Source organism: Phyllostomus discolor, chromosome 2, assembly GCF_004126475.2.
Source record: "Phyllostomus discolor isolate MPI-MPIP mPhyDis1 chromosome 2, mPhyDis1.pri.v3, whole genome shotgun sequence".
Lineage (NCBI taxonomy): Eukaryota > Metazoa > Chordata > Mammalia > Chiroptera > Phyllostomidae > Phyllostomus > Phyllostomus discolor.
Genome location: NC_040904.2, coordinates 211917992 through 211938712, shown reverse-complemented (window position 1 = coordinate 211938712; position 20721 = coordinate 211917992). Strand labels below are relative to the sequence as shown.

Here is a 20721-nt window from a genome sequence, read left to right as displayed (position 1 = left end):
ACTAAGATGCATGCTTGAAAAGGAATATCAAGTCACAGAGTGTGCTGATGTGCATATCCCATAGGTGCTTTCCTTTTAGGGACGTAACAGTTGAAGTACTTCGTCCACTTGTGGCAGACCCAATAACAGGGACAAGAAAATCAGTTTTAAAAGTTATGGTGCAGTAATTTTTTAAAGTTTTATCTGTGTCAACATGCACCAATGTAGTGTACTTACTATGAGTGTAGGGAAGATTTCCTAAAGTAAATAAGCAACAAGTACAGTTAGTTAACAGTAGCTGTACAACTTTAAAAAGGATCAATTTAAACTGAGTATGGCATATCGAGTTGGAAAACTTTTAAATGTCTTGGCAATTCAGTTGAGACCTTTTGTCTAGTGCTGATGCTCCCATGTAAATTCATAGTTTCCTATGACATCTAACAATAAAATACATGGATGTCAAGTATTAGGTGGAGCCAGAGTAGCAAGTAGGTAAAAAATATAATTGGTGCTCTTAAAATCTGGGTACCTGGTGTATCAACTAGGATGTCCTTAAAGTTCACTCATCCAGATCACTAGGATATTTTGGGTTGCAGTATGGAGATCAATATGCAGTATGCAATGTGATTAAAGTATTTTCTAAAAATTTTTGTGAAAACACATGACCAGACAGTAGCTACGTACATGAAAATGATCAGTTCTGGCTAGTTTCCCTTAGCTCATTTTGTCTTGATGGGTTGGGTATAAACAGAATGATACTGAATTTCTTAATGTTGCTATAATTTAGGGAGCCCTCTATGGAAAATATGTAATTGTGAATACTAAATTAGTTGTAGAAATGTTTAAAACAAAAATGATTGCTAAAAATTGGAAATAAACACAACTATTGCACAAAGTTCCATTTAATAAGTGATGTGCCTGTACCACAACTACTAAGTTTCATTTAGTATGTGGTGCCTATGTAATTGCTACATTTTTCATTGCATACTCTTAGGATTTTATAATGCTTTCAGTAGGAGATAATTCCATCTTGATCAAATTATTTTTTGATAGCTAGGCCTGCTATCTGCTACATTCACGCCCTACAAATGGGAATTTGGGAAAACTCATTCAGTTACCATCATAAAGGGAAAGTGCTCAAAAAGTATTTATAAATGGGTATGTACATATTGCAGTATACAGGGTGGGATAAAAACAGGTTTACATTTGTGAATATATGAAACCACTTATTTTTCGTTGTATTATTTTCCATAGGAACGGCTGTGTAAACTACCTTTGCCCCACCCTGTGTTCTTCATGAGAGCTCCCAGTTTGATTAGGAATCCATTAGAACTTGCCTTCTGCTCAACTTCCTCAACAGGCCAGCTTGTTTCTGTTTCAGTGCCAGAATTCTGTCTTCATTGGCCTTTTGGATCTGTGCCTTGATGTCATGATCCAAGGGAGTGCTGGGATTATCCCTGGAAGTCACTCTTCCAACAGGGTGCCTATCAGTAACTTGACCATACACGTAGATGCCACTAAATCCAACTACTTGTTTTCCCAACTAATCTTTCACTTAGCTTGTGGTCACTGTCGCTATAGTACCACCCTAAATGAAGGGGAGCTTAAGTGGAAAGAGATCCAAACTAATGGCAAAATATGTTCTGAAAATTTTGTGAAAACATGACCAGGTTAAAAAAAAAAAAAAAAAAAACAAAAAACCATGACCAGGTAAATTAAGGCCTTCTCCTGAGGAGCAAATGTGATATGGGGCATAAAGTACCAACCCTGGCATTGTAGTAAGCATTCAGTGATCAGGGACAGCATTACAAAACTATGAAAGGTACCCAGATGAAGATGTGAAAATGGGAGTCTGAAACATTGTGTCTCACCATATAACTTAGTGTTATAAATGCTTTCTCCAGTTCTGTGTAGGTTGGTTCTTCACTTTGTAATGTGAGCAGCAAAATGTTAAGTATTTTGTAAAGCACAGCGACATAAATTAACCTTTGTAATCCTCGCAGCAAATCAAGTTGTTTAGCACTGTATTAACACTCATTTCACAAAGTAGGAAGCCTAGAGGTTAAAGAATGTTCTCAGCCCTGGCTGGCATAGCTCAGTGGATTGAGCGTGGGCTGCGAACCAAAGGGTCGCAGGTTGGATTCCCAGTCAGGGCACATGCCTGGGTTGCAGGCCATGACCCCCAGCAACTGCACATTGATGTTTCTCTCTCTCTTTCTCCCTTCCCTCCCTCTCTAAAAATAAGTGAAATCTTAAAAAAAAATGTTCCCACCTGTGTCTGATTTATTTTCACTCCTTGAAGCTTAAGTTCTCTTCCCACCACACCTCAGGGTTTTTCAGAGGGGGGATCCCAGACCAACCTACATTTACTTCCTCTTGGCCAAAATGGAGCTTGATTGAGATCCCTAAACCTATGGCTCAAGTTTGTTATAGAGCGTCACCGGATATGCCACCTTCACAGGTGCCATCCTTGGGCAGGGGACAAACGAGAATTAACAATGAATGCAGAAATGTTTCTTTAAAATGTCTCAATTTTTTAAAAAAACAGTTCTAGTAAGAGAAACTGCCGGCCAAGTCCCAGAGAAACAGGGAAGTGGGTCCCCCACTTGGACAGTCATCCGCTTGTGTTATGGAGGGAGGTGCAGAGAAAGGAGGCCATCTAGGCTTTCTGAAGTGCCTACTGTTCCGTAAGTGCAAGTGCTCGTGAAGCACGACTGGCGGGTTTGGGGAACCCGGGAGGCTGCCGCGTCGCTCCGCGCCTCGCTGCCCCGCCCCGCCCCGGCCCCGGGAGCCAATCGGAGCCAAGGGGGTGTCTCCAGGCCCGCCCTTTTGCTTTCCCGCCCGGGCAGCATCTGGCTGGGAGACTGGGCGCCCTACGACCCGGAAGTGGTTGTTCGGGAGGAGGCGGCCCCGAGAGGGTGGAACTCGTGACGCTTTGCCTAGGATTCTGGCTCCTCTCACTGGTCTGCTCGCGGCTCCTGCGGGAAGAGTGTAGCCGATTCCGAGGGGAACCGCAGCAATGACTTCCGTGCTGTCCTACGAAAGCTTGGTCCACGCCGTTGCCGGGGCCGTGGTGAGGCGGGGTCTCCACGCCCGCACCGCTGCGGGGGGTGGGGTTTCTCAGGGGTCGCTTTTTGGGATCGGTCTAGGCAGGGGATGGGGATGAGAACGTGAGGGTCAGGGTATAGGGTGTCCTGTCGTGACTCGGGGGCGGAAAGGAAGAGGGCTTAGAAGTTGCTGGAAAAATTCGGAGTAAGGGCCGACACTGATTCCCCGCCCCCGGCTGCGGCTCCGGGCTCCTAGAGACGATCTGGGGTGTAGACAGTGGGGGTCCCCCTACCCACAGGGAGTCGGGCAGAAGATGATTGCTGGGGGCGGGGTGGGGGGGCTTCTGAGAGTTAAAGGCCACTCTTCCTCTTACCCCACGCCCGCCGCACACACAAACTTCGTCTTGCCTGGGCCAGAGGAAAACTTAGGGGTCAGGTGCTTCGCTGCAACTTATTGTCTGTCACACAGTTGCTGTGGGCCTGTGGAAGTGCCTGCCTAATAGGCTTATCTTTGGCCGATATTATTGGTAGGAAATACATTTTTTTTAAAAGTCAGGGTCAGAGTTCCCGTCTACTACAGGTATGATTTACTATGAGCTGTGTGCTGGGCTCTTGGGCTTCTGGATGTCTCACGTCCGTTTGACACCCATCCCTTTTCCTGGAAACTTCCCCCTCTTGACTTGGGTAACTTCCTCTTCTGGTCCTCATCCTGTTTCTCTGACCGCCCTTTCTCGTCCCCTCGAGCTGTCAGCGTGCACCTGTAGTGGCTGGAGTCGGTGTGGCTTCAGAGGAGTATCACGGACCCCTCCCCTTTTAGCCTCCCAGACTCACGGACAGCTCGTGTTCTGTGAAGACTGATCGGGCCTGGACCCCAGCTCCATTGTTTGGTAGACAGGTGGCCTGTAAACTTCACCTTCCCAGTTTGTAAACTGGGGTTATTGATGCTTACCTTGCAGGGTTGTTAGGAGAATTAGTTGACACAGTCGTTCATGGCAGTCTCGGTTTGTTCATTAAGCCAAAAGAGCCTTTCTGCCAGTGTAAAAACTCTGAGTTGGAAGCTTACTTGACATGCTGTAGGGTGGCGTGGAGGCCCGTGTTCCTGAAGGGGCGGGAACAAAGAGGGAAACAGGTTGCAGGGGACCAAACCATGGGAGACTCGAACTCCGAGGAGGAAAGAGAGCTAGCTAGCCATTGGAAGTTTAGAGCATGCAGCAACTTGCTGATTTACAGTTTAGGCATAATTGATGGGCTGTATTTTAAACTCCATCACTCTGGCTGCAAGGGTGGAAGCAGGGACGCTGTCAGGGAGCTGTTCTATCATCTCCGGCAAGAGACGATGATGGCTCGGACCAGGATGGTAACAGTGGAGGTTGTGAAAAGTGATCATCAACTCGGAATATGTTTGTAAGAGAGAGCCACCAGCGTTTGATGGTGTGGATATAGGGTGTGCCAGAACGAGGGGTGGTTGACTCCCAGTAGTTTTTGCCTTCGGCAGCTGGAAGGATGACGTTCCCATTTACTGAGGGGGTGAAGGTTGTGACAGGGAAGGTTTTGGAGGGAAATGAGTTTGGTTTTGGACTAGTTACAATTTAAATATTTGCTTATTTTTAGAGAGAAGGAGAAAGAGAGGGAGAGAAACATCAATGTGCAGTTGCCTTTCACACACCCCCAGCTGGGCACCTAACCCGCAACCCAGGCATGTGCCCTTGACTGGGAATTGAGCCAGTGACCGTTTGGTTCACAGGCTGACACGCAGTCCACTGAACCACACCAGTCCGGGCTGGACTACTTACATTTTAAATGCCTAAGTGTATTGATGAGACTTGAGTTCACTAGGAAAATGAGTGTGACCTGAAAGAAAAGTCTCGGAGACTGAGTCCCAGAGCACCAACATTAAGAGGTTAGGAAAATGAGACAGCACCAGCAAAGGAAACTAAAGAAAGGCTGGTAGGGTAGTAGGAAAACTAAGAGAATGTGGTGTTCAGGAAGTCACCTGGAGAAGAATATAGACTACTGATGGGTCAAATAAGATAAGGACTAAGACTTAACCATTGAATTTATCAACATGTGTATCAACAAGAAAAATCCAATGGTTACATGAGAAGACCAATTTTGATGGAATGCTAGGATGAATAGTTGGAGTACATCCAAGAGAAATTGAGAAATACTTGCTCTCCTTTTGTCTTTCAATAAATGCCGTTTATTGAACACTTTGAGTGCTTTCTATGTGCCATGCACAGTTCTAGGTGCTCAAGGTAGCGGGGAGAACAAAGTGTTTTTCTTCATGAAGTTTGCATTCCAGTGGGAAAGTCAGACAGTAGTTGGTAAACAAAATAAAATAATTTTAGAGAGTGTTAAGTGTTATAAAAGAAACAAAAGAATGGTTGGCAACCTTTCTGCAGACAGGCAGGTGGTAGATATTTCAGACTTTGTATGAACTCTGTAGTGCAGCTGCTCATCATTGCCATGATAGTGTGAGAGCAGCCACTGACAGTAGGTCAATAAATGGGCAGAGCTGTGTTCCAAAAAAAAGCATATTTACAGAACCAGGCAGTGGTTCTTGGCCCTTAGGCCATAGTTTTCTGACCCTTGCTATAGAGAGTGACTATGGAGAGAGATGATCTATTTCTACCTAACCTACAAAGACATTTCCATTTTTTCCTCTTTTTATGGCCTGTTTTCCTCTTGTTAAAAGTTCTGCTTAAAATTATGTACCCTGAATTGTTATGGTTTTTCTTCTCCTATAAGCTCTGTTAGAGTATCCAGTAGATACACTGGTAAGAATAATTTTTTTTCTCTTTCTTCCCCTTGGGGCAGTACTGTTTCTAGCATATAATCTGAGTGAGAATTCGAATTGTGTCTTGTTATTTTTTTTTTTTTAGCTATTGTGCTCTAGAGCGGTTCTCAACTCTTTTTGCAAACCTCTGTATTAAGTAAGGTTAAATCACATGTGCCCTATTTTTTTCTGGTTGCTACCAAAAGGAAAAAATTTCACCACAAAACATATCACTATAGTTGATGAGAAAATTGGCATACTTAGAGGAAGAAAATAGGGAAAAAATTTTTGAAGCAAAAAATGGGGTAAAATATTTAATAACCTGTGACCCCACTCCACCACCTCCCCCACCCCACCCCCAATGAGCCAGGTCATCTACATTCAAACTATAAGACACATCCCCCATTCCCTCCCAAATGGGTAGGGGGGCATCTTATAGTCCGAAGAAATACGGTAGTCACTGGTTGGTTCTTGTATGTGCCCTGACCAGGGATTGAACCTGCAACCCTGTTGAATTGGGACAATGCTCTAACCAATTTAGCTATCCGGGCAGGGCCTTGACTTTCCTATTTCTGTCAGCGGTATCTTTATTCTTGTGACTCTTTTCTCTCTTACTCCCCATTTAGTAAATCAGCAAACAATATTAATTCTCCCTGTTACAGTTCTTCTGGCAGCTATCCCTTTTTCGTCTTTCTAGTCACCACTCAAACTGACTCAAGGCCTTACTCTTAAATCAGATGTATTTTGCTAGAGCAGTGTTTGTGTTTTAGTCTCTCTGGTTGGAAGCTTTTTTTTTTTAAGGTTTTAATTTATTTTTAGAGAGGGGAAGGAAGGGAGAGGAATGTCAGTGTGTGGTTGCCTCTCACATGCCCCCTACTAGGGGCTCTCAACCTAGGCATGTGCCATGACTGGGACTCAAACTAGTGACCCTTTGGTTTGCAGGCTGGCATTCAATCCATTGAGCCACACCAGCCAGGGCAGGAAGCTTTTGAGGTTACTTGTATAACTCCCTGAATGTCCCTTCTTGTGTTTAAAAAAATTTATTTTAATCTTCTCCTGAGGATATCCTTACTGATTTAAGAGAGAGAGAGGGAGACAGACATTGATTGATAGGCTGCCTCCTGTGCGTGCCTCAACCAAGGATTGACCCTGCAACTTTTCGTGTACAGGACAATGCTCCAGCCAACTGAGCCACCCAGACAAGTCACCTTTGATGTGTCTCTTAATCAGATACCTGTGAACAGATACCCGTCTGTGAACAGATTTCTGGGGGGTTTTCTCTTCCCTGATTTTGTCATTTTCCAAATTTCATATCCTGGGTAAAATGGATGCTGTTTTATGTTTGTTTTGAATTGCTTTTGTTTAGTATTTGTAACTCTTAAATTTCATAAACTTTTGGGAGGCAGGGGATTAGGTAAGAAATATAATTAAATATATAAGGAATGCAGAAGAGTAGTGTTCGATGTTATGGGGTAATAGATTCAAAATATGATATGTTACCAACTTGCCTTTATACAGGTTTATCATGAAATAAAAAAACAGTAAAGGATAAATACATTCTCAAATTTTCAATACTTTAAATAATTTAATAGTTAATATTTTAATGTTTACATTGTAAAATACTTACAATGTGATTTCTGTTTCTAACTAAGGAGCTAATCAAACCTCTTGAAAATTTCCCTTTATAATAAACTCTCAGACTGGAGAATGAGTAAAGACAGGACCCAGGGACAAGGAGAGCAGCTTTTGCCCCGCAGAAATTGCTTAACCAGGTAAACATGAACTTTAGAATTGTAGCTTCCAGGGATACAGGGAAGGTGAGAAACAGGCCAGTCTGTCCAAGACAAGACATCTAGTAGGGGATCACCCAATAAACCTGGAATTCCAGGAGAATACACTATAAAAATAAATAGGAAATAATCTTACTTCTCCCCAGGAAAACGAGCTATTTCCAAGCTTGGCACTGAATGGGGAGTTGGGGGGATCATCACTGAGATTCTTAAACCACGAGGTTGTACCCAAATTCCCACTACTTGCAGGATTTGAAAACTTAAAGCCAGCAATTTAACTCAGAGTGCAGGCGGTGAAGCCCCAGAGTGCCTGGCAGGTATCCATTCCAGAAGTAGTTATCATTATGAGGTCTAAAGGAATGCCCAGAAAGAAAATTTTAAGGGAAATGAGCAGCTCAATCCAACTAACTAAACTCACAGAGAAGTAAGGCGTGAACAAAAAAACGTAGACAATAGCAACAATTGGAGTTTTCTATCACAATCTTTTTTTAATCTTCACCCGAGAATATGTTTTTATTAATTTTCAGAAAGAGAAGAAGAGAGAGAAATACTGATGTGAGAGAGAAACATCAATTGGTTGTCTCCCATAAGCTCTCAACCAAGGATCAAACCTGCAACCTAGGGGTGTGCCCTGACCTAGGATCAAATGCACAACCTTTTGGTGTAGGAGACGATGCTCTAACCAGCTGAGCCAGCTGGCCGGGACTTATGTGCGCCCAGGACCTTGGGTCAGGCAATATTTTTCCTTGTTTTTTTGTTTTTAAGATTTTATTTATTTTTTAGAGAGAGGGGGAGGGAGGGAGAAACAGGAAAACATTGATGTGAGAGAGAAATATGGATTGGTTGCCTCTCATACACTCCCCGACTGGGGATTGAACCTGCAACCCACGCGTGTGACCTGACTGGGAATCAAACTGGTGACCTTGAGCTTTGCGGTATGATGCCTTACTAAATGAGCCACGCCAGTCAGGGCTGGCAGTGGTTTCTTAGATATGACACCAAAAACACAAGTAGTAAAATAAAAATATGTAAATGTGCTTCTTCTGAATTAAAAACTTTGTACTTCAAAGACACTTTCAAGAAAGTGAAGACAACAGAATGGAAGAGAATATTTATAAATTACATATCTGATAAAGTCTAGTGTTCAGAATATATAAAGAATGTTCACAGCCTCAGTAATAGAAAGGCAAATAACTCAATTAAAAACTGAACAAAGGTTTTGAATATACATTCAATGACGGTATCCAAGTAGCCAGTAAGTACATGATAGGATGCCTGACAACATGAGTCATCAAGGGAAATCAAATCAAAACTGCAGTGAAATAGCACTTCACACCCACTGGGATGGCCATAACCAAAAGAACAGATAACAAGTATTGTAAGGATGTAGAGAAATTGGGACCCTCATATTTCCTCAGGAGAATACAGAATTGTGCAGCCACTGTGAAAAACAGTTTGGTTCTTCTTCAAAATGCTACCAATATAACCCAGCAATTGCACTGTGAGAGAACTGAAAACATCCATACTCAAACTTTGATACAGATGTTCATAGCAGCGTTATTCACAAAGCCAAAAAGTGGAAACAACTTGTCCTTCAACTGATGAATGGATAAACAAAATGTGATGTATCCATACAATAGAATATTTTTAAAAGATTTTACTTATTTGTAGAGAGAGGGGAAGAGAGGAAGAGAAACATCCATTGGTTGCCGCTCATGCGCTCCAACTGGGGCCTGAACCTGCAACCCAGGCATGTGCCCTGACTGGGAATTGAACTGAGGACCTTTCTCTTTGTGGGGTGATGCCCAACCAACTGAGCCACACCTGTTAGGGCAGAATATTTTTTCAACCATAATATAGAATGAAGTTATGATTCTACAGTAGGGGTGAGCCTTGAAAGAAGCCAGTCACAAAATTTCATGTATTTGATTTCATTTATATGAAATGTTCAGAGTAGGCAAAATAGAAAATAAGTGTGTTTCCCAGAGTGTAGGAGGAGGAGAGATTGGAGAGTGACTACTAATGGGTATTGGTTTCCTTTTAGGGTAATAAAAATGTTCTGGAATTAAGTTGTGATAGCCACACAACTTGTGTATATATTAAAAACTACTGAGTTGTAAAGAAGAGAAAAACTTTTCAGATACAGCTAAAATACCTAAAGGAAAATGAGTTGCCTTTAATGAAATTTGGAAAATAAGACAGACTTAAAAGTAATGAGTTAGCCCTGGCTGGCGTAGCTCAGTGGATTGAGCGCGGGCTGTGATCCAAAGTGTCGCAGGTTCGATTCCCAGTCAGGTTACATGCCTGGGTTGCAGGCCATGACCCCCAGCAACCGCACATTGATGTTTCTCTCTCTGTCTATCTCCCTCCCTTCCCTCTCAAAAATAAATAAACAAAATCTTAAAAAAAAAAAGAATGAGCTTAAAAAAAAAGTAATGAGTTAAGCAACCATCTCAAGAAGTTAGAGAAGAATATCAAAATAAACCCAAAGAAGGGAAAAATGGAAAGTAGTAAAGAGAAGAGATTCATGAAATAAAAAATATAAACGCAAAATACCCTGGCATGTAATGTGTGTTCATAACTGTTGAGAATGAAAATTTGACTATGGAAATGAAGAAAACAATATACATTCACGCATTTTTAGTAAAATAATCACCCCACCATCCCTAACAAATGAAATGTGTGACATCATGGTGGAATCATTCTTGTCTTAAAGATAAGGAAATATGCAGCACTCTAATGACTTTCAAATCTGAATATTTACCCTAGAATCTCTGGAACTCCCGACTGATACCTGGCCACCTGCTGGACATCTTCAAATAGAAGTCTTTGAGACACTTAAACTTTAGCTCATTCAAACCCAAATTCAGTATCTCTTGCCCCAAAATTGCTCCCCCAGCAGTGTTCACCATCTCAATTAATGACAGACACTGTTATCCTGGCTCATTAAGCCAGAAACCTGTGGTCCTTGAAGTTTCTCTTCTTCCCAAATCTGTTCAAATTGGTCACTAGAATGCTCCTTAATATACTTAGCAGAAGCCTTTGACTTGACCCCTGCTTACCCCTAGAGGCTTTCATTCCACTCCAATGATACCAGCTTCTGAATTTCCATGATATTCAGTTCACTTCCAGACTTGCACTTGCCTGCCCTTTTAGCATCCTATTAGATGTTCTTTTTTTAATTTATTTTCAGAGGTAGGGGAAGTGTGAGAGAGAGGGAGAGAAACATTAATTCGTTGCCTCTCACATGCCCCCAACTGGGGAGCTGGCCCACAACCCAGGCATGTGCCCTGATCAGGAATTGAACCAGTGACCTTTTAGTTTGCAGGCTGGCGCCCAGTCCACTGAGCCACACCAGCCAGGGCTAGATGGTCTTTATCAGCTATGTAGTATCCTTGTTATTTAAAAAAAAATGCCTCTAATAAATGATTCTCTCTAAAGTGTCAATTATAGGCTATACTTATTCTTTAGGGAGTTACTTTTAAAGAGTTTCCGGGAGAGGACAGTTGCCAACCCAAAGGTGGTGTGATGTTTTCAACAGTGTACGTCACACTGGTATTATAACATCAGCTGAAAGGGGTATTAGAAGTGATGTGTAAAATAGTGTTAATAATGTACTATTTTTCATATTTAATGACATGTTTATAATAGCAGTTCTCAAACCTTTTGCTATCAGAATCTCTTAAAAAACTGTGGACTCTGAACAGTGTTGTTTATGTTATTATAACTCAATATTTATTGAATTAGAAATTAAAACCGAGAAATCATTAAGATAGTCATTAAAAATATTAAACCCATTACATATTAACATGTAACATTTTAAGTGTTATTTTCCAAAAAATAGAAGAGTGGCATTGTTTTATATTTTTGTTAACCTCTCTAATGTTTGACATAATAGAAGATAGCTGGATCCTTTTATCTGCTTCTGTATTCTTTCTTACAATATTACATGTCATGTAGCCTCTGGAAAACTTGACTACACACTGAGAAAACGAGAAAGAAAAAGGCAAATAATGCCATAGCGTTCTTATGAAAATAGTTTTGATTCTGCAGACTGCTGGAAAGGGTTCGGGGACTTTCAAGGATCTCCAGACCATACTTTGAGACTCCCTGGGCTATATTCTCTAGTATTCAGATGTCTTTTTTTAAAAAAAGTTGCTTTTTCTCCACTTCAAACTAAAACTAACACATTCTTATTGTTACAAAAAAAATTAGAGATGCATAATGAGGGAAATGGAAGCCACACTTAATTTTTTTCCTCCTGGTATAATCACTGTTAAGTATTTATTGTTTGATTTTTCCAGATTTGTGTATTTGTGTTTGTGTCATGTGCACTTTTTTAAGTGGGAGAAAACAGTGAAGGTTAAAAGTCATTTATGCCTTGATTGAGAACTGAGGTAGACCACCAAACAGAAGCCTGAGGGATCTTAATTTTAGCTCAGGCTCTGCCACTCCAGCGTCAGGCAGACCTTAACTTCCCTGGCCCAGGCTGCTCAGTTCTCAGGCAAAGGGACTCCACTGCCAGGTGATGTCTAAAGGCTTTTCCAGCTCCAGGTACCAGTGCAGTGTGGGAGTTAATACACTTTTCCAACACCAAATGGTTAAATGCCAGAGCGGGGTGGTAAAATATAATGTCTAAAAATGTTTGTCTTGGTGAAATAGAAGGAGATTTTCCTTTGGAAATGGATCCTTTTAAATTTTAATTATTGTCAGCAATAGAACTCCCACTCAGATGATTAGAATTCTGTGGGACTCAAAACAATGGACTTGTTTTTATGCCTCTGTGGCACAGCTGTATTGTACACTGTGGTTATATCTTCTTGGTATTTTGTACCTTTTAATTTTATGAAAGTGAACATAGAGTCTGAAGAGTGAAAAACACTTATTTATGAAAAAGGGAATTTAATTCATATTCTGAAGAATCATGTACTGACCTGGCTGGCGTAGCTCAGTGGACTGAGCACAGGCTGGGAACCAAAGTGTCCCAGGTTCGATTCCCAGCCAGGGTACATTCCTGGGTTGCAGGCCATAACCCCCAGCAACCGCACATTGATGTTTCTCTCTATCTCCCTCCCTTCCCTCTCTAAAAATAAATAAATAAAATCTTAAAAAAAAAAAGAATCATGTACTTATATAGCTTAACATAAGACTCACATGCTTTCATATATAATAAATATTTTCCTTCCAGTAACAAGCTACTCATGAAAAGTCATCAGTGTCTGCTTGACAAGGAGACTAATATAGCAAGTCGCCATTGTACAGAATAGTTTTGCTTTGAATATACCTTCAGCATTTGGAATACATTTTCTGGTGGATATGAAGTTTACTTGTAGGTACACATAGTCACACTATTCATTAACAAGTTCAGGGCATGTGCTATGCCAGGCTTTGCTAGGTTTTCAGACTAGTCCATGAAAGAAATATTTGACACATAAAATAAGCCCCATAATAGTAACTTTTTTACTCGTTTTTCTTTAGCATTAATTTTTTACTGTTTTTTAATATATTTTATTGATTATGCTATTACAGTTGTCCCATTACCCCCCTTTATTCCCCTCCACCCTGCACACCCTCTCCCACTCCCATTCTCCCCCTTTAGTTCCTGTCCATGTGTCATAAGTTCTTTAGCTTCTACATTTCCTCTGGACTCTGAGCTTCCTAGAGTTCCTGGAAGTCTAGTTCCTTTGCCAGATTGGGGAAGCTCTCCTTTATTATTTGTTCAAATAACTTTTCCACTGGTTGCTCTTCCTCTTCTCCTTCTGGTACCCCTATAATTTGGATGTTGGATCGTTTAAAGATGTCCTGGAGATTCCTAAGCCTCTCCTCATTTTTTTGAATTCTTATTTCTTCATTCTTTTCTGTTTGGTTGTTTCTTTTTTCCTTCTGGTCCATTTCATTGATGTGAGACCCAGCTTTCATTCCATCACTATTGGTTCCCTGTACATTTTTCTTCATTTCACTTATTGTAGCCTTAATTTTTTCATCTAATTTTCTACCAAAATCAACCAATTCTGTGAGCATCCTGATCACCAGTGCTTTGAACTGTGCATCTAATAGGTTGGCTATCTCTCGGTCGCTTAAAAGTACTGGTTCTGGGGCTTTCATTTGTTCTTCTGTTTGAGCCATCTTTTTTTACCCCCCTTTGGTCTGGTCGCACCTGTTACATATGAGGGGTAGAGCCTTAGGTGTTCACCAGAGTGGGGTATCCCAGTTGCTGGGTCGTGACGCTGTATGTGGGGGCGGGGTCTGAGAGGGAACAATGGCGCTTGCTCTGCTCTCCGTTGGACCTCTGTCCCTTCTGCCACTTCCCCCTGGGCCCCTCTGGTGCCAATTCCTGTGTGGGCGGGCTTGTGCACCCCATGGGACTTTCCAACAACCTCTCCTGTGAGGCTGGGAGTCTCTCCCTGTGCCTTAACCCCCACAGGTGTTTTCAATGAGTGCCCCAAGGCTCTATTTCCCAGCTCTGGGATCCTGGGTTGCGCACAGTGCCTTGCTTCACAATTGCCACCTGGCTGGGTCTGCCGGTTGCCACCCCTCGGCCGGGGTCTGCACGCTGCGGTCTTGCGTGCCCCCAATGCCTTACGTGCCCAGTCCCAACGCTCTTTGCGCCAAGCCCCGTGCCCAGTTGCCCAGCTTCGCCCCTCCCGCGGTCTGGATGAACGTGTCTACTTGAACTCCTTGGTTGTCCGGCTTCCATATAGTTCAATTTTCTGTCAGTTCTGGTTGTTATTCTGTTTCTAAATTGTTGTCCCTATCTTGGTTGTGCGAGGAGGCACAGTGTGTCTACCTATGCCTCCATCTTGGCCAGAAGTCCAATTTTTTTTTTATTTAAGTTTTAATCACAGTAGTGGTTAAGGGTATGGACTCTGGAGCCAGGCTGCCTGTGTTCAAATATGGATCTATCACTTGCAAAGTATATGACATTAGACAAGCTGCAAAACCTCTTAGTATCTGTTTCCTCATCTGAAAGTGGAGAGTATAATAGTACATAACTCATTAGGTTGTTGTGAAGATCAAATACTTTTTAGTAAAATTCAGGTATAATTCACATAACAAAATTAACCACTCTAAAGTGTACAATTCAGTGGTACTGAGTACATTTACAAGTTGTAATCACTACCTCTGTCTCATTTCAAGGCACTTTTTAAAGGATTTTTATTTTTAGAGAGAGGGGAAGGGGAGGGAAGGAGAAAGGAGAGAAACATTAATGTGTGGTTGCCTCTCGCATGCCCCCAGCTGGGGACCTGGCCTGCAACCCAGGCCTGTGCTCTGACTGGGAATCGAAATGGCAACCTTTTGGTTCAGAGTCCTGTGCTAAATCCTCTGAGCTATACCAGTCAGGGCTCGAAACATTTTTTAATTTGATCTTCATTATATTATTTCCATTACCATTTAGTCTCCTTATACCCCCTGCCCTCTCAAAACATTTTGAATGGATAAACAAAATGCAGTGTATACACACAATGGCATATTATTTTAGCCGTATAAAGAAATGAGGAACTGACCCATGCTACAATGTGGATAAACCTTGAAAACATTAAGTGAAGTGAAAGAAGCCAGACACAAAGGTCACAGATTACATGACTTTTTATATGACATATCCAGAATAGATACGTCTGTGGAGACAGAGAGCAGATCAGTGCCTCTCAGGGCTGAGTAAAAGGGGACTTTGGGGTGTGCCTGCTAATGGGTACAGTTTTGAGGTGATGGAGACTGGAACATGTTAGAGGTGGTTGCACACCATTGTGAATGCCCTAAATGTCACTAAATGGTATACTTCAGAATGGCTAATTTTATGTTATGTGAGTCCCGCTTCAATTTAAAAATAATACTAATAAAGTCATTTATGATTTGGATGCGCGAGAATCTTCAGGCAAGATCCTCGGGCAACCAGAGCCCAAGAGCCTGTCAGTTTCTACTTGCTTAGGCCCCAGTGGCTTTCCCTTTCTTTCCCATGAGTTCAGCTAAACATTTAAATGGTGTTTGTTATGTTTTATTATGTACATTTTTTATATTTTATTTAACAGTTGTAGATATTTTGCAGCACATTGTTTAGGTTACCATATTGTTAGTAATGGAAGCCCCCATTTCACCCTTAAGATTTTAACTCTCCTGTTTAAGCTTAGGTTTTCTAACAAAGCCTAGAATAAGTGTATGTGTGTGTATCTTTCTCTTAAATAGGGTAAAACTGTTAGGATCTCACTTCTAATGCCACTCCACACCCCCTCCCCCTTGCAGGGATTGCAGTGAGGTGACAGGGGCTTCTGGCAAGGTGTTAGCAGTGGTTAGCTTTCTGGATGCGGAGTTTCCTGTTCTGACCAGTGTTTTTACTCACCTTAGGCAAGTCCAGGTTCCCACATTCACGATTACTGGCTAGGACTGGGGTTACCTGGCTATGGTTGTCGTACCCAGCTAGTCAAGCAGAAATTCACCCCATGTAGGTTGCGGGTTTGGTCTGCCGTCAGGGCCTGTATGGAGGCAACCAGTTGATGGTCCTCTCTCGCATCGATGTTTCTCTCTAGAAGCAATGGAAAAATATCCTCAGGTGAGGATAAAAAGAAAAGAAATTCACCCCGGAGTTTCCTTCTGCTTTCCAATGCTTGCCTCCACCTCTTACAGTAATCTTGTGTTAGCTTTTTCTATTGGTGCTGTAACAAATTACCACAGATTGAGTGTCTTAAAACAACACACATTTAGTATCTGTAGGTCTGTAGGTCCGAAGTCTGATGCAAGTCTCACTGAGCTAAAATCAAGGTGCCAGCAGCGTTATATTCCTTCCGGAGGCTCTAGGGGAGGATCTGTTTGCTTGCCTTTCAGAGCTTCTGGAGGCCGCCACCCACGTTGCTTGCCCAGTGACCCCTTAGTCCAGCAACGATGGGTGACTCCTGATATTGCCTCATTCCCACCTGCTTTTTCACCTCCTTCTTTTACATTGAAGGACCCTTGTGATTACTCTGGGCCTTCTCAGATCATCCAGAATTATCTCTTTTTTTATTTTTCAATTACTATTGACATACAATAATAATCTCTTTATCTTGAGGTTGGGGATTAGCCGCCTGCTATGCCATGTACCATGTTCACAGCTCCTGGGGAATAGGACATGCCACGTTTCCGAGGGGCGTTGTTCTGCCTACCACGCCTTCTGTGCATTTGGGCCTATGGTTTCCTCTTTCAAAACAGCCTCACTCTGCTGTTCTTTAAATTTCTGCTCCACCAGTCAGACCTCTTTTTGTTTTTCTGCATAACACTTTTTAGTATGTTTTTTTCATCATTAGTGATGGAATGGGGAGGAGGCAGTGGTGGATTTTCAATTCACTATCTTGATCTAGTCTTTCTAATAATGCTAGTAAATTTTTAAAGTATTACTTAGTTTTAACAGTGTGAATCTTTTATGCTAGTCCTTGAGGAGGTACTAGACCACTAACCTTTTGGGGCTGACTGTTCTCTGTATCTTGGTATAAGGAGTACTGTACATCGCTTTAAGAATTCGAGGTAGATAGGCAGGGGCTTCCAAGTTAGAAACCTTCAGGTATCTTTTAAAGCTGGCAGGGGAGAGAGATGGAGGTAGCCCACTTGTTTGAAAAAGTAGTTCCCGGCAGGACTTTTCTGCCTGGAGAGGCCCTGTCTACACAATAGCTGAAGCAGAGATGTAGTGCCATGAACTAGGAAATAAATGCTGCAGCTTTAGTAACCTTAATCAGCGTTCTCTAGCTTTCCAATTCCCTTTCTTCTTGGAAATCGCCTATCAAGTGAGCAAGGGTGCCAAAAGCATAGATTTATAAATGATAAACCTTTGTGAGTCCAGTGTTTCTTGAGACATTAAGTATTATCTAGTCCTTGCTAGAAAAGAACGTTTATGTTGGAGCCATCAAAGCATAAATAACTGAAAGTAGAGTGACTTTAATAAACATTTATTAAGAATCTGTTATATTGAAGAGATAGAATGTTCTTACTATCTGGTGGAAAAGTTAGATCCACTGTAATATTCGCTGTAAGGTAAGTGCTGTGTGAGTCATAAACAAGTGCTAGGGGAACACAGAGGAATGAACTATCTACCATTTATAACCTAATGGGCAGGGCGTGGAAACATTCCACCTGACTTTTGAAAATTACTAATTACATCACTAATAGGATAATACAGTGTTCTCCCATCATGCTGGCTGACCTATTTAAATAGATAAGAGATCTAGCAAATTTTTGTTTGTATCTATAAAGTTGACCTAGTGTCCAGTCGTTAGCATGATGTAAAAAATTGTGCATAACTATAGTTGGATCAGTAGTCTAAAACTTGATCTTCTCCCTGAGATTATATACCACCAGTGGGCCTGCATCTGGGTTGAGAACCATAAACCCACGAAGGATTTCATGTGTATAATTTCATCCCTAGCTGTGTGCTTGTGGTTTTTATGTGTAGGATCTTGTGACTGGAAGGACTGGTTGTGGGTTGGTAACACTAGTCCTTTTTACCCACAGAAAATAGTGGATAATAATACAGAAAAGAAAAACTACACAAAATAAAAGCAGACACAGGACACCAGGAAAGATCAGACATGTCAATGGTGCATATATCAAGAGAGAGAAACAAGGGAAAGCAGGCATTCTGACAGCAAAAGAAGTAGATAGTGCTGGAAGAAGGAATAGTTAGAATGTAGGAGCTCGTGACATGTTCTTCCTTGATCATTTTTGTCATTGCGCTGCCTTGGATGAGTAATAGAATTTTTAGCAAACAGAATGTCCCTGTTTTATTTAAAGCATGGCAAACAAAACCATTATAAAGAACAATGTGATACTTACACTTCTTATACTTTGTGGTGAATATCCTGATTAAGCATGGAGAACAGATGTATCTGATCACTGGATATTTTGGTTTCAGAGCATAGGAGCAGCAACTGACCTGTGAAAGGTCAAAAATCTATTCATCTGCTATCCTTGACGTGTGTCCTAGGTTGCAAAACCCTAAGGTTCTCATCTCTAGGGACCCACTACTTTAAAAATATATATATTTTATTTATTTTTAGAGAGAGGGGAAGAGAGGGAGAGAAACATCTGTGTGAGACATACATAGATCAGTTGCCTCTCACATGCCCCCAACCGGGGACCTGGCCCACAACCCAAGCATTTGCCCTGACTGGGAATCAAACCAGTGACCTTTCAGTTTGTAGGCTGGCACTCAATCCACTGAGCCACACTAGCCAGGACTATTTTTTTTTTTAATATCAGAGAGAAAGAAAGATATTTCTCCTAGAAAATTTAATACTTCTGTTTAAGTACATAACTATAGAGGTTTAAACGATAATAATCCCAATAAGTTAAAATATTTGTGTGTATTCATTGAAAACATGATTGGACCCATCATTAATAATGAACTTTTGTTCATTTACCAGAAAGTTGTGGCACATTGTCTTGTGAAGTGTAATGGCTAACGGCTTTTCAAACTTTGCAGGGCAGCGTGACAGCAATGACAGTGTTCTTTCCTTTGGATACAGCTCGGCTTCGGCTGCAAGGTGAGTGTCTTTTGTCTTTCTGTTCACTTGGTGCCAGGAAGCAAACATGTTTCTCCAGGAAGTTCCAAACTAACATAAGGGTATTGTTTCATTAGGGTTCTGTTGTCCATTTTCACTGGCTTTAAATACTCGTTATCGTTCCTATTTCCTAATTAACAGAGAGGCGTTCGTGGATGAGTCATAGCCTTAGCCATTTTCTATTCTGAGATAACTTGAGTGGGCTTACATTAACAGTTTTGAATCTTTACAATCTTAATAAATAATATAACTTTTTAAAGGTACAGTGGAGAGTTTTTGCTGGAGGTAGATTTTCTCCAATGAGAAGAGAGAATAGGAAACACAGTGGAGCTAAATACCCACCGTGTTTGCTCATCTAGGCATGAGTCCGAGTTTGCCTCTTTTGCTTTATAGGACTGTATAACTCTAACTCCTGCTTGTTTTTTTGTTTTTGTTTTTTTTTTTGTCAGTATTTTTCAACTTGAAATAATAAACCTATGCCAAAATGTACATGAAGAGGTAAGAGTAAGCCCTGGCTGGTGTGGCTCAGTGGATTGAGCACCCACCTTCGGACCAAAGGGTCGCTGGTTTGATTCCCAGTCAGGGCACATGCCTGAGTTGCAGGCCAGGTCCCCAGTAGGGGGCACCTGAGAGGCAACCACACACTGATGTTTCTCTCCCTCTATTTCTCCCTCCATTCCCCTCTCTCTAAAAATAAATTTTAAGAAGTTTAAGAAAAAAGAGGTAAGAGTAAGATGAGCTTTGAATAAATTAATTGCTGTGTTAAAACTCTCTTAACTAGTATTTTAAATTAATTTTAGAGTTTTAGGACAGGTAATAATTTCATATGACTCCACTCAAAAAACAAAATAGATTTTTTAAATATACAGTACAGTGAAACAGCCCACTCCAGTCTGTCCCCTTATCCTTTCTCTCTTCCCTGCAGATAATGTCCTTACTACTTTCTCAAATGGCTTTGCAGAGTTTCTTTATGGAGTAACAAGCAAATAAGAATATATATCCTTTTCTCTCTTAACAAAAACATTCTCTTCACACTGTTCCATAACCTTCCGTTTTTCACTTGGCATCCTGTTTGGGAAGCCTTCTAAATCAGTGCATTGAGGGTCTCTTCATTCTTCCTTCTAGATGTAGAGTGTTCCATGGTATGAATGCACACTGCCCCCGCATTGGAGAGTCTCGGGTTGTTTCTTCTCTCTTGTAGTATAGACTTGTTCATGTGCTACTTTGTTTCTATAAGTTCTGTGGGATAAATTCCCAGAAGTGGGATTGCTGGATCAAAAGGTAAACGTGCTTGTAATTTTGATAGATATTGATGGATTTCCTTCTATATAGGCATCATGAATTTTGACACCCTACAAGCCATATAGGTACCAGTTTAATTCTTAAGAAATCGGTTTATTTCCACATTCTTATGTTTTTAAAATACTCTTCAAATGTAGGTATGAAATTTGAAGTTAATTGAGATAGATTTTATTTTCAGTAAGAATGCCAAGAAAAGCAGAATTCTCATCCTTTTGAGACCTTTTATATTTTTAGATTAGGAAGTAGAATACAAGGCTAAAACTTTAGAAACTTGAGTTTTCATCCTGACTTTGCTGCCAACTATG

The 20721-nt window shown here is 41.3% G+C and overlaps 1 protein-coding gene across 1 annotated transcript in view; it reads left to right on the top strand.

The window, feature by feature from the left end:
* The first annotated feature begins 2873 nt into the window (after positions 1–2873).
* The window catches only part of SLC25A17 (solute carrier family 25 member 17), a 41329-nt gene continuing 23481 nt past the window's right edge, over positions 2874–20721 (top strand). The window contains exons 1-2 of the mRNA XM_028533183.2: positions 2874–3052; positions 19036–19096. Coding sequence (XP_028388984.1) covers positions 2999–3052; positions 19036–19096 — 115 coding nt within the window. The 5' untranslated portion in view covers positions 2874–2998. The remainder of the gene's footprint in view (positions 3053–19035; positions 19097–20721) is intronic.